Consider the following 27876-nt stretch of genomic DNA (forward strand, 5'->3'; position numbering starts at 1 on the left):
ATAAATACTCATTCAGATTGTCCATGCTTCTCTACAAAATCATCATCACCCCCCTGGCCATAAATTATGAACGGACTGTGAGCCAGGTCACAATTGAGGTGAATTATTCTAATCTGGGTACTGGTTTCATATATCTGAAAATTTGCATTGCCACTGTAAAGGTCATTGGTGAGTAAACATCTTCAGAAGGTCCTTGGACATTTGCTTTTGTCCAGAATGTAAATACACACACAAAAAACCACACCTGCTTTCTTCCTCTTTTTTGAGCACTCCTCTTTTTTGAGCACTGAGCTCATGTCAGTGCCTGTGTATTGCCTATATTATGGCTAAAATTCAGTTCACATCACCTCACTTAAACTACTCATTATCCTCTTTTCATTGCAACCTGTATAAGGTTTTATTGGATCCAGAAGACCTTTGGCAAATATGATATCACACCTTTCCTCCCTACAGATGAGGAGCCTCCCATTCTGACCTGTCGAGACTCCTTCAGCTATCAGCTCCAGAATGAGTTCGACTCACAGACGTTTGACGTAACAACCTTCGCTTCGGCCACAGACAACATGGGCAGGACCAGCTTGCAGTTTTCCACCACTCAGCTGTCCCTGGACAAGAACAGCATCGGCACAGTTCACACCATCACCGTGACAGCAAGAGATGATGCAAACAATGAAGACACTTGCCTCATACAGGTGGCAGTGACAGGTGAGTGATCTCTACAAGGAGAAGGAGGAGTGGGACCCTAGTTATCATATGTTTACGGTGGTGGCAGCAGTCCAAAGGTGAACATGGGCAAAAGGCACCAGCTTGTGTCAGATGCTGCTTCTACTGATTATCATATTTGGCACGGAAATTGTCGTTCTAGGACGATTGACAAAGCTTTGACTGGAAAAGATGAGGTTGAACCAAGGTTTGTAGTCCTAGCTACCAAAATGTTCCTACAAAGTCACCAGTGTTACATAACTGCCAAATTGACAGCACTCAAGATACATACACATGATGTTGCCTTGGAAGTAGTCTGTTTCACCAGATACTATCACATGTCGTGTTCCCTAGAACATCCACATTAGAAATGGTCTTCAGCAAACCCATTCTTCTTGTAAGAGGCAAAAATGGGTCACGCTGTCTGACTAGCTCGACTGTGTAGATGGATGCTCATGCTCTGGATCTCTGTAGAAAACTTGCTTAGTTACAGATTCCTGCTATATAGCCAATGTGTAGTTGAGAGTGGCGTTAAACAACAAGTGAACATGTCCGCTGTCTTCTCACATAGCTTGTGAGGCCCATTTCTGGTGTCCCTTGTGGTGATATTGCTGAAAAAATTCTTAAATTCAGTGTAACTTACACTTACAGCTACCAAATACACCTGACATGCTTGTGCTTACCAACAAACCCACATTGTGTTCCAGTCTCTGACAGAGAACACATGACATTACAGCTTTGTATTATCTGTTTTACCTCATTCAGGTCCAGTTTGTGTCCCATGGACTGTGAACGTTGAGAATGGGCAGAAATCTTGTGTGAACACTGGTGTCGGCAATCAGTGTACCATAACCTGCAACACTGGCTACACACTTTTTGAGCAGAATGATGCAATCACAGCGACGATCCAGTGTAGCTTCACAACAGGCTGGCCAACTTTGCCCAGATGTGTCCGTGAGTGGCTTCATATGTTTGTAGGGGTAGTGGAAAGTCTTGTGTAATGCTGCTATTGAGGAGCTGTAAGGTAGTCTACTGGTAAAGGTAAACACTTTTAATACCGGAGACCCTTGTTCGATTCCCTACATGGGCAAAATGTGTGAAGCCCATTTCTGGTGTTGCCCACAGTGATATTGCTGGAACATTGCTAAAAAAGGTGTAAAACTAAACTAAACTCACTCACTCACTCATTGATACGATGAAGGAATGGTTTGACAATATCCTACCCCAAAGTCCCTTTGCATAAGAGCTTGAAAGGTAAGAATATTGTTAGCGTATGTAAAGATTTGACTGTTCATTGACACATGGCCTGTGTATATTTGTAGGCAAGACGAGAACCCCATACCGTTTTGCCCCAAGGTTCCGCTACGTGACCGGGACTATCGTCACCTCTGAGTGTGAAAGTACTTATCAGAATGACTTGTCTAACAAGATTGCAGCTCTTCTTCCATCCCTCAGTGCCCAGTGTCAGGGCCAGGTGCCTTCTGTGACAGTATCACTACCGACCAACCACAGCCCTGTAACTGTCTCCTCCTTCTCTGGTGTGGTAAGTACAGAGACAATCACCAGTTATAACATCATCAAATTGATGATGATGATGATGATGATGATGATGATGATGATGATGATGGCGGCTTACATGTTGAACCCAGCCACTATCACATGACAGTTTACCTCTTATTCAGGTAACAGGAACATTTAACCTGGAGTTTTTGCCCCATGGCTACTCAGCAAGTCAGTACTTGCAGTGTGTCAACACCATCAAGACCATCTTCTCTACTAGCAACAACATCATCAGCAGCGTGCTTCAGCTTGCGCAGCTGGGCAGCTGTGCTGCATCGTCAAGGGGGACGTACAATGGGGCTGCAACAGAGGGCATAGGTTGTTATGGTGTTGAAGAAATTCGGACTTCCGTCATAGAATCTGGCAGCATATGTGGTGAGTTCAAATTGACAATCGCAATATTTATATTACCCTGACGGGATTCTTATTACTTTTGAAGGTGATAAAGTTTGTTGCCATATTGCAGCACCTCCTATCTTATGTGTACTATCCCAGACTTAATTTTTATGATTATGTTTATGATTTTTGGCCCACAAGTTGAGGGTTGTCAGTGAAAATTCCTTTTTGAAATTCCAAACTATGTTTAATATGTTTGGACAAAAACATTGAAGAGAATAAGTTGAAGGTCAGAGATTTTAGAACAAATTTTCCACAGGTTTCAGTTTTTGTGTCTTGAATAACATTTGTTTTGATAGTGAGCTTGAAACAGGTGGAAGATTTCTATGATTTTGAAATTTCTCATAAGATGAGATAGATGTTTAGAGCATGTTAGAAAAAAGTGTTTGTTCTCTATCTTAAATGTAGAGAAGTATGTCTTGTTCTTCATTTCATATCCCTTTTTGTGTTAGGCAAATGATACCAATAATGCTTCTTTTTCTCCAGTGACCTGTCCTCCTGGATTTGAAATCAGTGGTGGCCAGTGCAGTCAGTGTGGACCTCACTCATACAGGGAGATGTCATCAGTTAGTTGTCTCCCCTGTCCTCCAGCCTCCCTCAACTTTGGTTCAGGACTCACCAGTCAGGCTGAATGTTATCGTAAGTCTGCAGTTAGGATGAGGGAATGATGTTGAGAGAAAGAAATGGGTTGCGGGTGGGTGAAGTAGACAGTGACTGAGAAAATGACAGAATGGGACAGAGTGTGAGACACAGATTGACAGAGGGAGAGACACGTGCGTCAACCAAGTCGGTCAGTCTGACCACCCAATCCTGTTAGTTGCCTCTTACAGCAAGCAAGGGTTGCTGAAGATCACAGAGAGAGAACCACTATCTTGCCTTTCTCTTCCCCTAGGTGTGTGTCCAAAAGGGACAGTCTCTTCCTCCGGTGAGGCACCATGCAACCGGTGCCCCGTGAACACCTATAGCATCAACACCACCTACTGCCAGCCGTGCACCACTGGACAGGTCACTCGCGGATCGGGTCAGTCCTCAAGCACTGCTTGCAAAAGTAAGTCTGATTGTCTGTACCGGTAATTGCCAGTGACAGTAATCTTGAGAATGGAACTTTTCTTAGAGAATATCAGTTAAGCAGCTATTACTATTTTGATATGGTTACGAGAATTTTGGTTTCTGTCATCTAAATCCAATTCTTCTTGAAATGAGATATACAGATTGTGAGTTAAACAACTCAACATGTCATAGTGCACTGGTAAATCACTGAGTGATGCTCATTCCTAATGTTATTTTATTAGCTTCCACATGAAGTAGAAAATGTATGTCAAGTCATACTTTTGTGATCATTTTGTAAAATGTCTAAAGATCATATATACTCTAGGGGGTGCAAATGCATATATCACTCACTGACATCTTTATAAATGAAACCCTGTCATTAAAACTGTTCATTTCAATCTTTGTTTACCTTAAATCGACCTTTTTGACAACAGTGCACAATTCTCAACTGCAAACGAAATTTCAACCAATCAGAGCGGCGCGTCTCCATGAAGTAATAGTAGGTATAGATATGAGGGTCTATGCAGATTTCATCAACATTTGAGGGGGTAAACTATTTCGTTTAGAGGTTTGTACAAACCTGAAGTCGCGACAACTGTTGTGAAAAATATGTTCTGACAATCTACTATCATTTAGTTTTGTCTCCTGCTGTGCCTAGTTTCCGAGTTACAACCCTTGTTTTCAAAGATGATTCTGTCAAAATCACTTGGTGTCACCAGGATGTAATCCATGTTAGGTGGTGTAAACCTACACATTATTTGTCATCATTCACTTAATGCTGATTGATTAATTACTTTCATGCGGATTTAAATGGGGATTTGTCAAAAGGTAGTGTTTATGTATGTACATTTACTAATCTGTACTGAATACACTCTGTCTTGTCTGTGTCTGTGTAAAAACAACACCCTTGTTTCAAACGATTAACCGCCAATACATTGATTGATTGCTCTTTATTGGCTGACTAAATTACTTTTTTAAAAGAATGACGCACATTATGCAATTAGTTGCCAGGTGTGCTATCTTGGGTGACCAGTGAGACTATACAGCAGTGTGAAAGACCTGAAATGATACGTCACATTTTCGTGTATATTAGACTGTTAAAAGACACATCACTTGGGAAATCTACAGAGGAATTATATATCCTTGCATAATGGGTTTTCGATCGGATAGCGATAAAATATTGCGTGAACGAAAAATAAATGCAATCTTTTAATGCCGTAAGGCCTACCTTCAGACAAGATAAAGTTTATTTCATAAACTGTTACATTTACATGCATATCACACATTTTCTATTGTTAATCCGCCACTGCTGTCAAAGCAATCTCTAAGTTTCGCCGGACATGACGTCATATGTTTTCGATCCTTTGTTGGCTGAATAGTTTTGGCAATTTTATGATAGTACGACATGCCCATTGTATCAAAAACATGCACTGTGCTGTCAAACATTTCAAACTGCAGAGATAATAAAGAAGTTGCCTTTCTAAACTGCTCAAAAACGGTGTTAAGTGTAGCCAGAAACAAAACACCTGTGGTTGTAGATTTTCAGTGTTATTTATTGTGGTGAGTACCATATGAGACGTAATTCCCTAGCATTCCCCGTCCAGCTACTATACAGGCTTATCCTCATTAGTTACACTGTCGGTAACTGGCCTTCTTTGCGTTGATAGCCTCCTATAGACAAAATAATATAAATGGCACCAGTGTCTGTTTGGAAATGAATTTTGTATTTCATTGCCGATTTTGTGTAATCAATTCTCCGATTTTTGCGTGCCATAAAAATAAATCAATCAGCGTGGTTACATGACCATTAACATGATCTTGTAAGGTAGTATGTAACCTAGGCGGGCAAAACATTAATGGCATTTTTGGAGTAAAGATTTAGGATATTTGTGCATTTGATCATGAGGCAGTTGTTGCATTAATGATTACCAAGTTAAAATTAATCCTTTGTTGATTTTTTTACTGTTGTTGATGCATGAGACTTTGATTCATAGTATATTTGTGTCCCACCAATAGCGGGGATCCTGTTGTGGACATGCAGGCTGCTGTTCATGGATTTTCCGGCATTGTAATAAATGGGAATCATATTGACCGATCAAAAACATATGACGATCAGAAACGTATGACGTCGCGATATCACTCATTTTTGTGGATATTAATGAATACTTCCCGCGAACAAGGTAACAGCCTGACATTGCTGCTATAACTTTAATTTTAATATTTTTAATTTTAATATTTGCATTGTTTTTTTTAATTAAGTTGTCATAGTTTTCAACAGAATCATTGTTTTCGTCGTGAAGTGTAATGATACAGACGAAATACACTAGGACGTGCATGCGAATTATGATTCATATAGGCAAACTCTAAAATGTCTAGATATTACATTCCTGTTTTACATTTGCAGATCGCTTCTTTTTGTTAAGTTCCAAAATGCATACAAGTATGATTATAAAGTAATTAGGATTATGATACCATATATGAAGACGTATATTGACAAGTGTCTACATACTGGTGAGTGACTGTTAACAAACCAAAATAATTTAGGAAGTGAAGAAATTTATCGTGCAGTATTTTCACTTTGACACCAACCTCGCTTATGTTATGTTACAGGTTGTGTCATGCAAAATCCTTTTGGCCACGATTCAAATTTAACTACTAGAAACTAACTTGATGACAACAAACCATAATATCAATAATTCGAATTGACTTTAACCCGTGACTTTTGATTTTCTAACTTGATGAAAACAAACCATAATATCAATAATTCAAATGGATGTTAACCCATGACTTTACTATGTTCAAAAATGGCAGCGCCACGTCTGTGGATAAATGCTGTTTAAGTTTGTTTTCACAGACTTACAAAGTCAAAATTACTTTTCACTGGGAGTAAAATATTTATGTTATTGATGGACATTAAGATTTTACATGACATTGCTTATAACATAACAATTTCACTCATGGAAGCGGGGTGGGGGTTGATATAATATTACTTGCAATGTTAATGTCACTTCGACTACAACCTCGCTTCTGAGGAAGAAAGCATTATATTCATGCAAAATCCTTTTGGTCAGCAATGTGTTGTAAGCAGTCTTGATTTTATAAGCTTGATGAAACTTGAACTCCATTTTCTATCCTGGAAGTGTGGTAAGGGGGTGAACCATCCCATTTAGTTTTTACCACAGGCTTCCACAGTGCTTGCCTCGCACACACAAACAACCAGTTTAAGCACAAACTACGGGGTCCGGTGGAAATCTGTGCATAGTGACACCATCACCCAACCCCAAGGAGCAATTGATGGCAACACAACAATTCAGCATATCTTTGGTGACGTTGAGAAATCAGCAAAATGACGAGCTTCCTACACATTTTCTACACAACTAACTGAAAATCATTCCTTCTATGACGTCACTGCAGGGCTCTGGTGACAGAGTTACGTAACCTGTCTGAAGTTTCGTTTATGGACGCGAGAGAAGCACAAGGCTTTGTAGGAACTTTTAAGCGTTTATTATTAATTAACCACAAGTTTTTTAAAAAATAAAATGGTGTTCCGTTTGTTATTAATTAACCACAAGTTTTTTAAAAAATAAAATGGTGTTCCGTTTATGACTAACCAGAAGTGTTTTGATATGCAGTGGTAAAAAGAGTACCAAAAAATTGAATTTATTCGTTCTTTAAATAGTCTTGATCTTAGGAAGGATTGCACTGATATATTATGTGGATATAGTCAATAATTTACAAGCATATCATACTAAGAGTAAGAAGACAGTAATATTAATATGAAGTAGTAGCTCACTGAAGCCTTTTGCTCGGGGTGCATTGTCTTTTTTCTGTATCCATTTGTACATCATGTAAATGGGTAGTCCAGAGGTTAAAGTGTTGTCATGCTTAAAGCCTGTGTTTGAATGCCCAGAATTGAACAATGTATGAAGCCCATTTCTGGTGTCCCATGCCATGATATTGCTGGATCATTGCTAAAAAGTGACTTAGAACCATACTCACTCTGGTCTGCTGTTTCCAGATAGGTGCCAGCCAGGTACATACTCCAGCACCGGACTTGCACCCTGTCTCAGCTGCCCCAAAGCCTTCTATCAGCCATCTGCAGGAGCTACAACATGTCTTGAGTGTTCCTCGATCACAACCACGTCATCAGTTGGGGCTACTTCGTCGGCACAGTGCATCACAGCCAGTAAGTTTGGAGGGACAAACACATTGTTAATAAGAAACCTAGTCTAGACACCCATTTAACAATGAAACCTCCTTGCCCGAAACCTAATGTTTGTGTTGAAACATTTTAACCCAGAAGCGCTGTTATACATGTCTGAAATATATTTGTCACAAAACTCATGTCTGTGTTGATACCTGTTAGAACCAGGTTCTTGAGAGGCACATAGATGTTGGTATTCATGTTTAAGACACAATATTATGGATGCTAACTTCTCTTTAATTGTATACACATTGTATCTTGACTTGCACCTGCGTCTGGTGAATTCACTGTTACTGTTCAACCAAGTTAGTCTCCTTTCAGAGGATCTCATATCGGAAGACATCAAAGAAATACCAATGATTCTGAGAATATATTTCTTGTTTTGCAGTCAGTTCAGTTTGTCCCAGTAACCGGTGCCTCAACGGGGGAACTTGTAGAGTTGTTAACCATGACTACTTCTGTGACTGTCCTCCAGGTAAGTAGGCCATTCATAAATAGCAACATGGGTTTAGTTCGAGACTTCAAAACTGATCCCCAATGGGTTCTCAGACAAAAATATATCATGAACATATCATGAACAAAGAGGCTGGGTAGCCTAGTGGTTAAAGCAGGTACTTGTTACACCAAAGACCTAGGTTTGATTCCAAATATGGGTACAATGTGTGAAGCCCATTTCTGGTGTATCCGATCAGCAATATTTCAGCTATATGGTGTCAAATAAATAATTGAGTCTGTACCAGACATTCCAGTGGTCAACATCATGAGCATCAATCTGCGCCATAGTATACAATAAAGTGTCAGCCAAGTCAGTGAGTCTGACTACCCGATCCCATTAGTTGCCTCTAACAACAAGCATGGGTTACTGAAGATCAATTCTAACCTGGATTTTCACAGGTCACTTCTTTGAAGCAATGTCAAAAGTATTTCAGTATAACATGAAGTGAACATGGATAATGTTGTACAAAAATCCATGGAAGTTTTCCCTAAATGTCTTCTGACCATGCTGTTTGTCTTTGTGTAGATTACACAGGGTTTGCATGTGAGACACAACTTAAAGCGTGCGACTCCAGTCCCTGCTACAACAACGGCTTTTGCATCAACCAGGGAGGCCTCACCTACACCTGCCATTGCCTGTCAAGTACGTCATGCTAAGGCTGCAGTTATCATACACTTAATTTATACATTTTATTTAACTTAAGTGCACTACCCATAAATAAATTTACTGCTTGCAACTGGCAGAAAGAATGAGACTGTGCAAAGGTCAGCTGATAAAACAACCAATAACAGCTTAAGATCTACCCAGACTACTTTCTTAGTCACCATCTATGATCTACATTAGTTGGTGTCTGGACAAGATCATGGAGGTTAGAAAGTTTTCTCATGTTCCTTTCAGTGAGGGCAAGGGAGTAAGGCATTCATTCGTCATGCCTATAACCTGTTTTGATTCCCCACATGGGCACTTTGTGTGAAGCTCAGTTCTTATGTCCCCTGCTGTGATATTGCTGGAATATTGCTAAAAGTGTCAAACTTAACTCACTTAGTCGCCCAGTCCGTTTAGCAAACAATTGACTATAATTTAAAAGAAAATCTGAGCTAGGTGTGAAAGAGAAGTAATTTTAAAATATTATTAAATTTTATTGTGCAAACATTTAACGACTTTTGGTATGCTGACATTAATCTGAACTAACATTTAATTAACTGTGTACATTAATTTGCTCGGTAAAGTATAATTGTTCCATAACAGTAACACAAATCCAAGTTCAGATTTTAAAGTGCATTCTCACTGTGCGACTTGTAGTATCAGACTTGTTGACAGATTATTTAGAGACCATGGTAATGAAACTGAAAAGTTGGTTTGTGGTGGCATGTGGTCATGTACACTGAGCTCAGGTCACTAATCATTTGAAGTTAAACAATGTCGGACCTTGGATGAGTGACTGTTTGACTCCTGAAAGATTTTAGGACGTTAAGGCCTGCCCAACAACAAAATACATGTGATACCTGTGGTCTCACCTCAGCTATCTGTTCACTCAGCAGAAAATGGGTAAACAGTTGGGTAAAGTCCTGTGACAAGAACCTTCTAGCACTTAACAGGTAGTGTCTGGGTAATATATAAGAATCAGATTTTTTTAAGTGCTGCGAGCAATCACTTGCTGTTTGTAGACTGCGCTGTAGAAGATGACTTACTATTACATGAGGCATTATCAGCAAATGCATCAAACAATCAAGTTGGCAGAGCTCTATCTCAGGAAGCAATGTCATTATTCAGAGATGCAGATGGACATTGGTATTTAGTGTAAACTTGACTGCTGCTGCAATATATAGCTGGAGAATGTTAAATTTTGACAAAAATAAATCAGTTGAATTTATAGTGAATGCCAGAAACAAATGTCACTTGAATTTATTGTGAGATTTTGGTGTATAGATAGTGCTAAGGTGAACATTATTTTTATACCCATTCCTGGAAACAGTTGTTGGTCATGAGAAATGTAACAGGATTCATGATTCAACAAAGTTCCACTGTATATCCTTAAATTGCATGTGTTTTTTTATTTATTTCTGTCTCAGTTATTTTTTTGTCAACTAATGAAACTAACTGCTGTGTAAACAGGTGTGGGAAGCTCGACTAGTAAGTATGCGCATTATCTGCCCTTATCTTCTGCTTCCAGTGGTAGAGGTGGTGTGACAACTACTTAGATATCATCCTAAGCAAATATTCTTCAACAGACCCCACTCTGTTTCCTCTCTTTCTGAAGGGGTGGTGTTATAGCCTAGTGGTTAAAGTGTTCATTAGTCACGCTGAAGACCCAGGTTCAATTCCCCACATGGGTACAATGTGTGAAGTTCATTTCTGGAGTACCCTGCCATGATGATCTGGGAATATTGCTATAAGCGGCATAAAACTAAACTCACACACTCACTCTCTCTATCTCTCTCTATGAAACATGAATCCACAAAGGAATCTATGTGCTAAAACCATTTTAATCTATTTTTAAGGATGGGGAGGTATGACACCTAATTACGACTTTCTCAATATTTCTTGTCAAGTTTCATTACATTGACACTGATTTCAAGTACACGAGGATAGTTTCAGGGTATTTAGGGGACGATAGATGGTTCAGTTGCTCACGTACGTACAGTGTGTTTAAAGCGTAACTGGCATTTTTTGCTGTTTGTTTCTACAGTTTCCAAACTTTCAACACAAAAAGGCAACAAAACAGACTCACACCATTATTTGGGAAGGGTGTGTAATGGTGAGACTGGTGCTGATTTAAACTTGGGGCATGCCGTAGCCCAGTGGTTACAGTGTTCAGTCCTCACACCAAAGTGTGGATTGTTGCAATGTTTGAAGCCCATTTTTGGTTTACATTGCAATAATATTGCCGAAATATTACGACATAGCTAAAATCTTTTTAATGCACATGGATATTGTCCTCTTATGTATTGTTAATGCCAAGATTACATGCCTTAAATTGAAAGTGTAGGTAAAGTGATACTTTAGGGGAGGTCAGGAACCTTGTGGTTAAAACTTTCGCTCTTCACACTGAAGATCCATGTTTGATTCCACACATGGGTTGAATACACGAATGGCCTCTTTTCAGTGTCCCCTACCATGATATTGCTTGAATATTGCTAAAAGTAGCCTGAAACCCAACTCCCTTACTTGCTTTAAATAGCATTGTGTTTCCATTCCAACCCCTTGTTACTGACAGCTCAAATTTGTGCATATTACAGTTTTAAGTCATGTACATATCAGTAGCTCTTAGATGGCTTTGTGAAATATAACCCTGCTACAGTTTTGATCCAGAGTCCTCTGTCAGCTCTGAAAACTCGATCTATGTTAATCTTTTCCTGAGAGATATGTGACTCCATCTTGACCTCCAGCTCTTTCAGGAAAGAACTTAATTTAGTTATATAAATATTCAAATAAATGATTTTTTTTAAATATAAGCTTCTGGTTATTTTCTGTTGTCCTGAAAGGAACATTTGTGATATGTTTCAGTGCCTAAAGGCCCAGTTAACAGGTGCTTGGTAGTGCTCAAGCCCTACAGAAATTCAACCCCCAATGTGATTCCATAGAAAATTCTTTTGTAGTCTTTTAAGGTTTATTTGAGTATTGTTTTATGTATTTTATTGCGTCTTTCTCTACATTGTTGTAATAGCAACCAGCATAATCTCGTAAAAAGCCACTGGTTTATTCCAAGAATATGTAACTTTCTTTCTAAGATAGGTTCTTTCTCAATCTTAATTGTATTTTTCAAGTGTTCAGATGAACTAGGAGTGGTGTTTGCGTACATATCTGAATTGTTGAAATTTCCTGATCCATCTTGCCTATGCTTACAGCTTGTTTGAATATTCTTCATTGCCTTTTATACAAACTGTGCTTTCTGTGAGTTCAAAACTACTTGTAAGTATTATCTGTCTAGATTGAACCATTGTATGGCTCTTTGGCATATCTTTTGCCCGTTACTTCTGTCTGAATGATATTTCTGAAGGTATCATTGGTTAATCTGACATATATACTGAAAGATGTTATACATGTAAAGAATTTTAACATAAACACAACATTTCCTATTTCACTGCATATCCTTGGTGCCCAAAATAATTTTTAGTTTTTCGTAGATGTTGGTGCTACTTTTTTTTTCAGTCATCTCTTAAAACTTTTGCCCAAATATTTCAGCTACTGTTTTTCAGATGCCCTGGACTCTTTAGACATAGATGCATTAGTGACAATATTGAAATCTGATGCCATTCACAATTTTGACGTGGACCATACATACCAGTGGGGTTTATTATTACTTCATGGCACGATCTTTATGGATAAAAACGTCTTTTATTACTCATGAAGTTGTTATCTATCAAGTTTGTTCAATATTATACTTCTAAGATGCCACTCAAAGACATTTTTAAGACTTGACTTACCAGTACCTTTTTATATGCATCTGTCTCAAACTGAGACAGGCTATGGCCTCATTTTGGAAATTTCTTTTGTGATAGTGAAAATGATGTTAAGGCAGGTGGTTGTGGTAGAGTCAATATGTCATACAGATATTTCTTTTGATTCAGGAAAGAGTCTCATCTCTTTTATTGTCATGAATGTAAAACCCATTTCTGTTGTTCCTTGCCATGATGTTGCGAAAATGCTACAGAAAGTGGTTGTAAAATTATACTCTGTACATCTGAAAACAAGCTCCTTTCTGAGTGAGTCCTTTCTGAGTGAGTTACCGCCTGGATGACGACTGTGGTACTGGTATTACAAAAATGGATATCAAAGTGCTCAGTTCCAGCTTCTCTTGGTGACATTATTCCTGTAATTATCAGGTCGGTACTCAGGACTCCGATGTGAGATTGACAGAAATGACTGTGAGTTCAACCCCTGCCGCAACAACGGATCCTGCCATGACAAGGTCGGGGCGTACACGTGTCTGTGTCCTTCCTTCAGTGAATACACTGGCAGCAGGTACGTGTAGCTGTGTACCGAAAAGTAGTTGTTTTGTGACATCGTGACAGGGTCGGGGCATACAAGTCTCTGTGTCCTTCTTTCAGTGAATTTCATACACTGGCAGCAGGTACGTGTAGCTGTGTACAGACACGTAGTTGTTTTGTGACATCATGACAAGGACAGGGCGTACACGCCGTTAACTTTTTTTTCAAAATGTCCAAAACTGTTTACCTACCAGTTTGGTACCTAACTGCAATACCTCTTTTGAGTAGGCTGAGGAATTGCATCAAAATTGTTTATCTGTTGAATTTTCTGTTAATTCCAATCTAGCCATCTTGACACGGTGAGCGACTGACGAATGATAATGGTAATCCACTATGTTGTTGATGCGCGTTCAGCCAATCAACAGGAGAGCCAAGATACCTGCTTAGAGAGCATTAATTACTGTACAAACAGCCATTTGGTTGGTCTTTGTTGTGCCAAAATACGGAATAGACTGATGCTTGATAAGAGGCCATGTAAATGATCATACATTGCCTAGCTTCTGCTAAGACCAAATTCTGGTGCCAATATTGAAAGCATGCCAAATTGGAGGACTGCCAGTTGTGAGGCTTGTAACACTTCTGTACGTGACAAAGTGACTAAAAGTTCTAAAACTGACATTAGAATATTTACTGATTTTCTTCCAGCTGTTCAAATCCCCGCCAGCCTTGCACGGACAACCCATGCCCAGCCAATTCTCAGTGTGTTGCTGCTGGCAACCTGCGACGCAAGTGTGTGTGCAGTCCAGGCTTAACAGGACCAGACTGTACACAAGACATTGGTAAGACGACAAGGAACAACAACCAGACATCCATCATGGTATATGCTACAAATTTTTCCAGTTAGCTGGTCATTGATGGATTGTCCACTTGAACATCAGTATATGCCTATACAAAGTTGTGCCCCTTGGCATAGCTGCACTGTCTTCAAATATTTGGCAGCTATACAAATAAATCACAAGGATGTAATTTCTACAGAAACTAGTAAAAGAAGGGGCAGTGCTGAGCATTTGTTCCATCTGCTTTGATTACTTCAAGGGTGCAGTTGCATATAAGGACTTTAAGGACCGTTCATAATTAATATCTAGGGAGGTTATTCTGTTAGTTATGGAAAAGCATGTGCAGTGTGAGTGACACTACCCTCCTAAAACTTATGTTCAAAGTAAGTGACACCCCAGTAACCCCTGCTTCCTGCATGTCATGTGCAGAATGCAGTTACCCTCTCCTGTGAGTTTTAAGCATAAGTTTTTAATATCTATGTGTACAAAATTGCTCAAGCACTAGTGCATGTTTACTAAACTGAAGACTACTACCTCACTATACTAAATATGTTTACCCTTTAAATCACCATTGGTATGTACACTTTTATGTAATGGTAGCCAATGAGATCGAAGTAGTCTATGAAGTATTGCACTTTGCAAACAGCACATTGCTGATAAGTGTTCCATTGTTCAAAACAACCCTAGCTAAGATCATCCTTAAACACCAAGATTAGAGTTATGATCACCTTAAGAAAAAGATACACCCATTGCACAAAACAACCTTAGGACAACCTTAACTCGGACTTCAACCTTAGCCGTAACCTTAACTAAGACTGAACTCTCCCGCACTGGAGTAATGGAAGCAATCCTAGTTACCACTTGAAGTCAGCATGTCTCTCCACTTTCTCAAACTTCTCTCAATCTTGTATAAAATAATAAATTGCATTAGACCACCTTAGTTATCAACCTTAACTTAAGGTTAACCTTACTTAAGGTTGTTTCTTGCAACGGGAGGTTAACCTTCGTAAAGGTCTAAGGTTGTAATCTTAGAGATAAGGTTGACCTTAAGAGATAATGTTGTTTTGAACAACGGAGCACAGAACTAGAAGTGTAAAACAAAAGTTAATGTGCCGATGCTAATGAAGGAATCCCGTTTCAGATGAATGCCAGTCTAATCCATGTCTGAATGGAGGCACATGTCGCAACGGCAACAACAGCTTCTCCTGCCAGTGTGCCATTGGCTACAGTGGCAGAGTGTGTGAGGTCAGGACCAGCCTTTGTTTCCTCAACTCCTGTGGCAGCCAGGGCACCTGCATTGACGACTACATCAATGACAGGATCATTTGTGTCTGTGCCCTAGGATATGAGAGTGGTAAGCAGAGACACAAAGGTCACTATGGTGACGCCATTTCTTAACATCAGGAACATCAGGCAATACCACTGCACCCTGTCACAGCTAATTACTATATTGTTACCATTTAGAACTCAAAAAGGTTTGCACCTCTGTAAATGCCATTGGCCAATCAAATAAGTATGCAGATGAGGTCAGCTGACAAAAGAAATGATAAGGCAGGGATTTAATCAGTATTTTACAATGGCAACCAGATTGGAAGATCACCTTAATTTCTGAAGTTCAGAAATTCTGAAACCTCTTATTATGTTGACGTTTCCATCATGAAACAGTTTATCTGTTGAAAGTTATAAAGTTAGTTAACAAGGTGATAAATTGTTTCTCTGTTAACATGAATTCAGAAATTTGTTACAGCAAACATGGACTCTTTGTCATTAGCAGCCAAGGGTTGTTATCTAGAGTAGGCCAAGATGAATTTGATTATTTTTCTTATCCTGACTCATGAATGTTAGCAAACATACAGTGATGAAATACAAGACAAACTATGCATAAAATATGAACAATTTGGTAATAATTGTGTTACATAATGAAAATATACAGACCAAAAACCAGATACAGCTGAAATTTAGATGAAATAAGGTCAAAAACGAAATGGAAATGGTGCTGTATTGGGGCCCAGGTGTCCTCACATCTGTTGTCTAGGCCGATAAGGGGAGAGTAACATGGCGATTTGCTTGATAATACACAGGCTAAAGGGAGGCTACTCATGGGTGAGTGTTTATTTATGTCCTTTTCAATGAATGGAACTTGAAGGGATTCAAGTGTTCCATTCATTGGAGATCACATAAAATCAACACTTCAAGGGATTCATGATTCATGTTCGGATAGAAGGAGACAAGCATAATAAGCTTGAGTCAGGATAAGTATAAAATATCAATTTAAACCAGAAAATTACATTATCCAATAAGCAATGTTTCCATTAGGCTTCGACAGTTCAAAGCTAGAAAGTTTGATAATTTAAGTTCTCGCTGTCACTATAATCGTGTCTGGCAGACTTGGAAGGAATTTTGTCATTATCTCTGTCAACTTTATTTCTCCTCAGAAAAGATTATGTTTTCACAGTGACATTGAGATGTTGTCAAATTGTAATGGCAGCATTGACGCATTGCGGTATCTTCTACATTTCTGATTGTTAAGGTGCAAGGTCTAGCATGCAAAGAAAAGCATGTCATCTTGACGTGTGAAATTTGCAAATGACCAGTATTTGAAAGGTTGGCAATTCACAATGTTCAGTTGGAAATAATGCCAGCTGACACACTGCATTAAATATGCAAATGAGGTCTGGTGACAGGTCTTCTGTTATTTCTGCTTGCTCATGATCAGTTAAAAAAGTAAATCATCATTCCTTAGCTGCTTTGGACAATATATTCAATCCTGTAGTCTACTTTGGCAACTTAGGTGAAATAAAAGTATGTGATCTGTGAAGCATGTTTGATGTCCTCTTCAGTGAATAACGTGTGCGTGGTGAAGAACCCATGCTCCAGTTTGCCCTGCATGAATGGCGCCACATGTCAGGGGATTGGGTCCACCTATAACTGCAGCTGCCTGCCAGGCTATGAGGGCTTCCACTGTCAGCATGAGACGGACGAGTGTGCATCACAGCCATGTAAGAATGGCGCCACCTGTGTTGACAGGTACCTGGACTACACCTGTATCTGTGAGCCTGGAAAGGCTGACACTGGAGGTAGGTGGTGTCTCTGTGGTGTGAGGATTACTTTTAGAAATGCAAGATCAGTGGTCAGACTGTACCTCTGGGTATTAATCTGATATTTGGAGGGTATTGGAAACCATAGCCCCCCACTTTGATACATTCACTGAAGCTATAGCTGATTCACAGGCAGTGCCAGATTGGATTGGAATCTCAAATTCCAACTTCAGGCTATCAGCCGTCCCCACAGGGTTGGCCACAAAATAGGCCTTAAATTGCTTCTTGTTCTACATAACATTAATAAAATATTATATATTATGGAATTTATTTTAAAAAAGGTTTAATTTAGACCTAAAAGGCTCAAACTGGCCTGACAACAAAAAAAATGCAACTCTTATTTTTTGTCAAGATTTTAAATACAAGACATAAACGTAAATGCTTACTTTTATGAGATTTCAGTTTTACAAAAACAGCGTTGCTTTTGCTGTTCAGTATATTTGCCATCAATCTGGACAACCCCTATTGTTTCGTCTCTGATATGGCTGAATGTATGGCATCACTGTCAATCATGCAATCAGCCACTGGTTTATGAGCTCTGATTTGAATATTTACAGGCGTTATAGTTTGTTTGCAGTAAAAATGTACCAATGAATTTCACTTTCCAGAAAAAAGTTAACAAAATATTAAGAAATTAAGATTGTGATTTCTCATAATTTTCCCATGCATTTAAAATTGAAGTCTCAGAATTTTATTCAACTTAGGATAAAAGTGCTTTAACAAATGATCATAGATTCCAATCGTTGTTATTGGTTTGCATTACAAAGGGGTAAATGTAGCAGTTTGAACAGTGAAACAAATGCACATGAAGGATGTGAAGAGCTTGTTCTCAGTGTTTCATTCAAGATGCACACATCCTTGTAATACAAACAAATAAAGCAGTTTGAAACTATGATCATTTGTTAAACAACTTTTATCCTAAGTTTAAAATTCTGAGATTAAATGTTCCATTGGCAAGGTAAAATTATGAAAATTCGCTGTCCTAATATCAATTTATTCCATTCACTTTTTTGTTAAAAGTGAAATTCATCAGCATGTTTTCACTGCAAACAAACTATAAAACTTGCTGTTAAGGGAGGGGTTCATGGTTACAGAATTGGTTATCCTGTAGTTCTTATTTGATCTGACGAGCCTCTGTGTGGTGTTGTATCAGCATACACTATTTGAGGAGCACCTGCACAACTCTCACAAACTGCACTCAGTTAACATCTGCTAACTGTCATCAATTTATTATTCGAGATTTTTGTCATATTCCAGACACATGGTGCTCATACTAGCGTACAGAATTGTCTGGATAGTCAGAGATTCCGGGTGTTATAACATGAGTTCACTTGTATATACAGCATAGCATAGAGACACCTGTTGTTAAGGCTAAAACCAGTTCACAGAGGTATAGTAGTCTCAGCTTAGAGACACTTGGTGCTAAAACCTATTCACATACTTATGATAGTCTATTAGCTTAGAGACACCTGGTTCTAAAACCAGTTCACATAGGTATAATAGTCATGGCTTGGAAACTCTTGTGCTAAAACCAAATCACATACTTATGATAGTCTGGACATATAGACACCTAGTGCTAAAACCAGTTCACATAGATATAGTAGTCTAAGCTTAGAGACACTTGGTGCTAAAACCCGTTCACATAGGTGTAATAGTCTAGATTCTTGTGCTACAGCCAGATCACATGCTTGTGATAGTCTGAGCATAGAGACACTTGATGCTAAAACCAGCTCACATGCTTATAATAGTCTGAGCATAGAGACACTTGGTGCTTAAACCAGTTCACATGCTTATGATAGTCTGAGCATAGAGACACTTGGTGCTAAAACCAGTTCACATGCATATGATAGTCTGAGCATAGAGACACTTGGTGCTAAAACCAGTTCACATGCTTATGATAGTCTGAGCATAGAGACACTTGGTGCTAAAACCAGTTCACATAGATATAGTAGTCTAAGCTTTAAGAGACACTTGGTGCTAAAACCTGTTCACATGCTTATGATAGTCTGAGCATAGAGACACTTGGTGCTAAAACCCGTTCGCAAAGGTATAATAGTCTAGACTCTTGTGCTACAGCCAGGTCACATGCTTATGATAGTCTGAGCATAGAGACACTTGGTGCTAAAACCCGTTCGCAAAGGTATAATAGTCTAGACTCTTGTGCTACAGCCAGGTCACATGCTTATGATAGTCTGAGCATAGAGACACTTGGTGCTAAAACCAGTTCACATGCTTATGATAGTCTGAGCATAGAGACACTTGGTGCTAAAACCCTTTCGCAAAGGTATAATAGTCTAGACTCTTGTGCTACAGCCAGGTCACATGCTTATGATAGTCTGAGCATAGAGACACTTGGTGCTAAAACCCGTTCACATGCTTATGATAGTCTGAGCATAGAGACACTTGGTGCTAAAACCAGTTCACATGCTTATGATAGTCTGAGCATAGAGACACTTGGTGCTAAAACCCGTTCGCAAAGGTATAATAGTCTAGACTCTTGTGCTACAGCCAGGTCACATGCTTATGATAGTCAGGGCATAGAGACACTTGGTGCTAAAACCAGTTCACATAGATATAGTAGTCTAAGCTTTAAGAGACACTTGGTGCTAAAACCCGTTCACATGCTTATGATAGTCTGAGCATAGAGACACTTGGTGCTAAAACCAGTTCACATGCTTATGATAGTCTGAGCATAGAGACACTTGGTGCTAAAACCCGTTCGCAAAGGTATAATAGTCTAGACTCTTGTGCTACAGCCAGGTTACATGCTTATGATAGTCTGAGCATAGAGACACTTGGTGCTAAAACCAGTTCACATGCTTATGATAGTCTGAGCATAGAGACACTTGGTGCTAAAGCCAGTTCACATAAGAATGGTAGTCTTTGTTTAAGACAACTGGTGCTGAAACAAGCTGGCATACTTGTAGTCATAGCTCAGAGACACCTGGTGCTGAGACCAGTTCATGATAGGAACGATAGTCTTAGCTCCTTGTAAGACCACTCACATGCTTATGATGATTATTGTTATTTTGTTAGTTAAGCAACTAAACACACAGTAGTCCTTGACAGAAGCTTCTGATACTCCTGTGTATCCAATGTTAAAGTATGGAAGTTATGGCCACATTAGCGCTAAGATCACTCAGTGAAACTGAGCATTAGTAGACAAGGACTACACATTCATACCCAATGGAAACTAAAATCATAATGCATCAACCTGCCTTCCAAGATACGGTAGCCACTGCTGCCAAAATATACAAGTACTAAATAACATAATTGTAGTATAATTGCTCATGCATGCTTACTTGAACAAGAACATGTTGTGATAGTGATTCCATTCCTTGCATCCCCGTGCCTTTAGAAGCATGCCATAGCATTTCAAAAATGGCATTTCTTTTAAACACCTGTTTCCACCCAGGCAGGGGTTTGTTGGCAGGGGTTTGCTAGAGGGGTTTGTTGGCGGTAAAGGCTTGTTTTCTCAGAAAAGTTTTGAACATATTCTTGTTCGCAAGACTGTTATGTAATGAATCATTCATATCCAGCCATTAATTTAAATTGTTTTGTGATTGTGAGTGTAAAACCCGGTGTAAAAGTATTTTGATATGATGATAATTTGGAGATTGGATGTGTGATTTTTTATATAATGTGTATTTCCTACACAGTCATTATTTACTAATAAATATCCGTCACAGTCCCACACCCTTCCTTAAGCGCCACCTGATAACTGTTTGGCCTTCAAGGACTGTTACCAGAACCACAACATGTTCTTGCCCTTTGCAATTATGTAACAGTTCAAAAGATAACATTGTCTTGCTTACATGTACATAGATTCTAGTTCTGCCTATGGTAAGTAGAACATTCTCCCTTCTAGCCATCAGTGCTTGCTCTAGTTCACCTCCATAGATGTTTATGTAGACATTGTGACCCTTGTTGAATATATATCCTGAGGTTGTCTTGACTCCTTCTTGTTTATGTCAATCCTGGGGATAATGTGATGTGATTGAGGCACATCTGCCTTACTAAGCCAATTTGAAATGTCACATTTTCAAAAGTTTTAACTTGTGTTTACTCATTTTCTCAGCAATTACTTTGCAATACTGCTTCATTGTAAGCAATTCTCAAATGTGATCTAACAGATTCTTGAGTACTACATCAGAGTAAAACACCTGATTTGTCAGAGACGCTGTGTCATACAAGGTTACCATTTTAACACACGAGAAAGGTTCCTTGCTTCTACTAATGCCATAAGGAACAGTTGTATGAATATGTCTGTGATAAGATCCTGTCGTTCTAACAGTCATAGTGCTCATTACTAACAATATTTGTATTGATCATTGATGCTTGTCTGTGTGTGGATGAAAACCTAATATTACATGTAAATTCTATTTTATCATACTTGTATAATTATTTCATTCTGAAAACAATGAATGGAGATTTCAATTTTACTTTTTCTTGAGATTAACTTTATGTGCAGAGGATGTAAATATTCTGATTAATCATAACTGAATGACAGTAGAGTAGTATTTAAAGACGACTTGGATCATGCAGATTAATGCTAGTGGGTTAGAAGTGATCTTCAGTAACCCATGCCTGTTGAAAGTCTAATGGGATCAGTAGACTGGCTCACTGACTTGGTTGACACCTATCATTGTATTCCAGTTACATAACTGGATTGTCTGGACCTGACTGTTATTTACAAGTCACTTTAATATAGCTGGAATATTGCTTACAGTGACATTAAACAATAAGCAATAGATTAAGCATTTCATGTTTGTTTCTATGTCTGTTGATGGATAACAAGGAAGTCTATTGTGATGAAAGCTCTCTCTAGGTTTGATGAAAGCCTTGAAGTGATATTCCTCTTGGATCTATTTTCATGAACATCTCTTTGACTTTTCTTAAATGCAGTGTAAACCCTTACAAATTCAATAGTTCTCATGTTCTATATTTACATGAATAGTGTGATTTACTAAAGGACATAGTTTTGAATCACAATTTAGGATCCCATCAAAATGCAATTTCCTACACATTTTACTGTGATGCGGTAGTAACTAAAAAACTGACTCAGGCTTTACCCAAATCACTCACTGTACAAGATGAGAGGATGGAATTTTGTTGTCAGAATGATTCATGATATTGTCACACCTATAGGCATTTGAGTAATCACAACATTTACAGATGACGTGATATTGCATGATTGTCATTGTCAGAGATTAGGAGATTAAGATCAAATTACTTGTTGTTTCCCACTTAATAATATCACTCAAATCAGTAGGAGACCCTATTCACTCACTCTCTCTGTAGATTAAAATAGTTCACATAAACGTGTTTAGCTTAAATATACATCTTCAAATGTATTAATTTACCTTTAAAATTGCACGAACTTTGCATGATATGTATGTGTATATATACCCACATACACACACCTATTTGCTTTTTTCAGGCAATATATTGGCATTATCATTAGTGAATCATATTCTTTGAAGTACACATACATGAATAACGCCTTTGTTATTATAACATAACAAAATTGGTTGAATTCATTCATGCATTTAAAGTACCATTTATTAAATCCATTAGCATGTTCTCAAGCAGTGAAGATTCAGTTTAGAACTGACCTTCAGCAACCCATAAGAGGTGCCTAACGGGATCAGGGGATCAGGTGGTCAGGCTCGCTGACCTGGTTGACAGGTGTCACTGGAACCAAATGCATAGATTGATGGTCTTTCTCTCAGTCACTGGATTGTCTGGTCCAGACTTGGCTATTTACAAACCTCAGCCATATAGCTGGAATATAGCTGAGTGTGGCATAAAACAAATCACTCACGCAGCAATAAAGTCTCAGAAAGTTCTTAGTGTAAAAAGTCAAGTGATGTAAGAGAGGCATTTTTATGTGTTGTGTCTTATTCTTTTTACCTAATTAATACTTTGGAAAATACCTTGTATCTTTTGTGTTACCACACTGATTAATGATTGTAATATTGCTGATGTTGTGGATATATTTAAGCAGTATTCTTGCTTGGACTGACACAGTTCAGACTGTCATTGTACAGAACAATCTAAATTCCAAGACTCGTAGGTCTATGTTAAGGTAGAAAAGATCACCTTAGCATTTAGTCTATGTTTAGGTTTGGGCTCTAAGAGGCTTTGTACAAGTCATAACAATGGAGAATGCATAATAGCTAGTTAAGATGTTAAACAAGTTGTTTTTTTCATCAACAGGCAAAAACTGTGAAGATTTACACAATGACTGCACGCCATTTCCTTGTGACACTGTGGGGACCATTCGTTGCAATGATTTGTTCAAGGACTATCAGTGCACTTGCAGAGATGGGTACTTTGGCAAGAACTGCTCTGTGAGTCTTGTATTTGTTAGTATCCTATGTGTTCTTTTGAACTGTTGCTCAGTTCTCCAAGACAGTGCAGCTGCCTCTGTTACATAGCATAGGCAGATCCAGATGAGGGGTGCACCCCCCCACCCCCCACCATCTAATTACTGAGCTTGGTCCAAATACACAAATACACCATGACCTGGTTACTGGTGATTGATTGAATAATTGTTGACGCATAGCCCCAGAGGCAAATTCATTGACCAATCCTGACAATTAAGTTGTGTATTTTGACCAAGCTCAAGTAATTGGATGAATTAACCTCTTTGTACCATGCCCCCATCCTGCATTCAGATTTCAAAATCTGCACAGGAATTTTTTAGTTAATATTAGGAGACTGTTTGAAACTGTCACCGTCTCAAGTCGCTAGTGCAAAATCTGTAATACTATGCAAATGTAACATTACAAAGAGCAATCAAAGCTTAAGTGATGCTGTCGAAGGCTGCAGAGCTCAAAACCTTGGTATAACTTAAGTACACTACATTGGACCGCAGACAGAGCATGGTACAAGTAGTAGTAGATGCATAAATGTTTGACAGATGATGTTTACACGTGGTTTGTTCATGATTCATGACTTACCATATTATTCTATTTCAGGAAACTCTGATTGTAAGTCTTCATTGATTTAGTTTCAAATCATGTATTCACAGTCTTCAGTGTGAAGATCTCAGCATATAGTCATTGCATGATATAGATACTTCCACGTTAAAGGTCACAGGCACAAGTTCTTAAGGTCACTAGCATGTTTGTTGTCATGTTCTTCTACGTGACAGGACCCAGACAAATGCTCTAAGTCTCAGTCCGAGTAAACTTAGCCTCAGTACTTTTCCTTGCACACCACTACTGAGTCTGACAAAACCTTATGGGAGGTCGTGTCAGGTAACCTTTGAAATCGACCAATCAGAACACAGCTTGCCAAATCGCGAAAGTGGATGTTTGCACATCTTTTGATAAGGTTCGTACCCAAACGATTCTGAATGCTATTTAGCATATGATCGCTTCTGGGTGATGCACATGGCGCACGTTAAACAGTCGCTGAAATAGTGTGTTTGGCAATATTCAAGGATGTCATCTTGTGGAAATATTAGCTGGATCAAATGGTGAAGACTGAGGATGAAAGTGGCACTAAATTGTTAGGTATCTAGAGATGAACTATTTTGTTATTGGATGTATATTATCTATAAAATTTTGTATTTGAATGTAATGTGAGTGTGAAAGATGTATGTTAATGAATGGCAAATACAATATTTATTGGTTTTCTTTTGGGCAAAACCAGTAAGCAGATGCAGGTGACAACATGTAGTTAATATGTGCACTGGACCTTAACAGGTTGTTTAAAGTTCTTATGTGAGGACGCCTGTTAACTCTAACTTCCAAGGTCATTCTGTTCCTTAAGATTGTTTAATGACAGCTGTTGTGCCACAATCACTTCAAGAAAGAAAGTTTCTATTCAGGTCGCTTTAATATGGGATACTTTGTGAAAAGTCTTTGATGCCATAGAAACGAGGACAGACTGCATGATGCATGATTTTGCATGAAACTGTGAACATTAGTGCACATATATGTGTAATGTACAATTATGAAAATGTATACCATTATACATTTCCTTTGTTCCTTGGATCACCTATTAAAAGGCATATCTTGGTTGTTGATCTTTTTTTCTGTGCAACTCCAACTTTTTAGCAGCTGAAAACTAAAACTGAAAGAGATGTAAACTATGACTTACTATTCCACAAGCGTTGTTTGTTTTCTTGCCTTGCTTGTTTTAATTTCTGAGGGAATAATGTAAATTTTTACAAAGCCCAAATGTGTCATACTGGTAACTGTCACAAAAGTGAAAAATAGATATACTGATATTTCTTGTTATTGGTTCAATTAAAAACTTAATGCACTAATGAATGTCAATGAAAAGTTTACAGGAGCAGTTACCTGTTAATTTTGAAGTGTTGTTGAACAAAATTCAAGGGAATAACTATTGCATGTCACTCTTTTTTGTCATTGACTAGAAAGAAATGGATTATAATTCCAAAACCTTATCCACTTCAAATTATAAGGATTTCATTTCAAAAATCTTGTGCTCTTGAAATTATGAAAAGCAATGGTGTAGTATACTATTTTTTCACACATGAAATTGACGCACCATCACACAGCTTTTGAAAGTGACATATCCTGATGACTCTTTTTCAATCTGACCAAATGGTGTTCTGAGTGATGTTAGGTGTGTAGCCTATCATAGTTAGAACAGAACTTACCCGTGAATGTCCAGGTTAAAATAGGTCTTCAGCATCCCATGCTTGCCACAGAAGGCAACTATGCTTGTAAGAGCCGACTTATGGCATCAGGTGGTCAGGCTTGTCGTTGGTTCTCCGTTGCGCAGATTGATGCTCATGCTGTTGATCACTGGATTGTGATCTTCACTATTTACAGACTGCTGCCATATAGCTGGAATATTGCAGAGTGTCGCATAAAACTAAACTCACGCAATTACTTAAAACAGAACACGAGCATATGTCATGTTTAGAACTGGGCCCCAGCATCCAATATGTGCTAGTCTTCGAAGGCAACTTATGGACAGGATGCCAGACTCTGAGCATAGAGTCATGTTCCTTTGTAGTAAAGAACTTGACATCCATACATTCTCACCTTTTACTGTTCAATAGTTTGCGTACAATTTGGTTTGACATAGGGTGTCTGTCGGTGCTTACCAAATGAAGAAAAATAGATGCAAGGGTCCACTTGTACAAGGCAGTCTTTTACCCATCATTATCATATGTCATATAATCTATCATAGACTTCAGATAGGCAAAGCAATAACATGAGGTTGTGCAAGTCCTGAATACCCTAAAGGCCTTGAATATCGAAACACTGTTAACGCTAACAGTATTGTAAGTGCCATACATTAACATTAACTTACTATTATCTTTTTAATACTGAGAGAGCTTCAGAATTCTAGGGACCCATGAAGGTCCCTGGGTAGAATAGGCCTTCAGCAACCTTTGCTTGCCATAAAAGGTGACTATGCTTGTCGTAAGAGGCAACTAACGGGATCGGGTGATCAGGTTCGCTGACATGGGTGACACATGGTTCCCAATTGATCAGATCAGATCGATGCTTACGTTGTTGATCACTGTATTGTCTGGTCCAGATTTGATTATTTACAGACTGCTGCCATATAGCTGGAATATTGCTGAATGTGTCGTAAAAACTAAACTCACTCGCTCAGAATTCTAGGTCATGAAATCAGGAACCAGTAGTCAAAATAGATAGGCTTGGGCCAGTTTGATTTCTCATATTGTGTTTGTGACTGCTTACAGAAGGGAGATACCGATTGTGAGAGTTTCCCATGTCGCCATGGTGGCACCTGCACTGATCTCAGCAGCAACACCTATTCCTGTAGCTGTCCCAACGGTTTCACTGGCAAGAACTGCGAGACCAGGATTGACTACTGTTCCAGCAACTCTTGCATCAACGGGGGCACCTGCATCAACTCAGACACGACTTTCATTTGCATGTAGGTCACACTTTATAAGATGACATGTTAGATACTAGCTGCATCATACTTGGTACACATATTAACTCATGATGATCCCTAGATGTGTCTTTTGGGGTTACATTTTTTGTGTTGTTCATGGAAACAAGACTCAGGCTATGGATATGAGGATGTCATCTTGTCTGGAGCAGATCTCCTTAACTATACATGCTAGCTTCATCAAGCTTCATATACATATCAAACATGCTCCCTTCATGTGCTGTTTGGGGTTTAGACCCAGATATGAATTATATTTTTTACGGTTTTTCCTAGAAGCTGTAACTATGAGGAATTCATCATGAGCGGAGCAGATATTACAAACTATATATGCTAGCTTCTTCAAACATGGTATACATGTCAAGAATGCTCCCAAGATGTGCTTTTTGATGTTTAGACCCAGATATGAATTATATATGACCAGAACAGAACATTAAAACTGTTGAATATATTTTCACAAAACTTGGCTCATAGACAGGTTTGGGGGTGTATTGGTGCCTTTTGGTAGTTTGGGAACTTTGAAACATTTCATTACTCTCCTTCCACTTTGGAATGTTGTCACAGATTTGGTTGACACCTATCGGTGTATCCCATTTGTGGAGATCGATGCTCATGCTGTAGTGACATTAAATATCTGATCCAGATTCTATTCTTTACAGACAGTTGGAATATTGTTGAGAGTGGCATAAAA

At 38.7% G+C, this 27876-nt stretch overlaps 1 protein-coding gene across 1 annotated transcript in view; it reads left to right on the forward strand.

Moving 5' to 3' along the window:
• Positions 1–27876, forward strand: part of LOC137290303 (uncharacterized) — a 90079-nt gene that overhangs the window by 38658 nt on the left and 23545 nt on the right. The window contains exons 26-41 of the mRNA XM_067821115.1: positions 454–705; positions 1468–1656; positions 2025–2245; positions 2385–2637; positions 3145–3297; positions 3551–3706; positions 7727–7894; positions 8301–8387; positions 8934–9059; positions 13235–13373; positions 14045–14178; positions 15317–15529; positions 17016–17252; positions 21099–21116; positions 23493–23626; positions 26974–27170. Of these exons, the coding sequence (XP_067677216.1) occupies positions 454–705; positions 1468–1656; positions 2025–2245; positions 2385–2637; positions 3145–3297; positions 3551–3706; positions 7727–7894; positions 8301–8387; positions 8934–9059; positions 13235–13373; positions 14045–14178; positions 15317–15529; positions 17016–17252; positions 21099–21116; positions 23493–23626; positions 26974–27170 (2677 nt within the window). The remainder of the gene's footprint in view (positions 1–453; positions 706–1467; positions 1657–2024; positions 2246–2384; positions 2638–3144; positions 3298–3550; positions 3707–7726; positions 7895–8300; positions 8388–8933; positions 9060–13234; positions 13374–14044; positions 14179–15316; positions 15530–17015; positions 17253–21098; positions 21117–23492; positions 23627–26973; positions 27171–27876) is intronic.

The sequence above is a fragment of the Haliotis asinina genome, chromosome 1 (genome assembly GCF_037392515.1).
Source record: "Haliotis asinina isolate JCU_RB_2024 chromosome 1, JCU_Hal_asi_v2, whole genome shotgun sequence".
NCBI lineage: Eukaryota > Metazoa > Mollusca > Gastropoda > Lepetellida > Haliotidae > Haliotis > Haliotis asinina.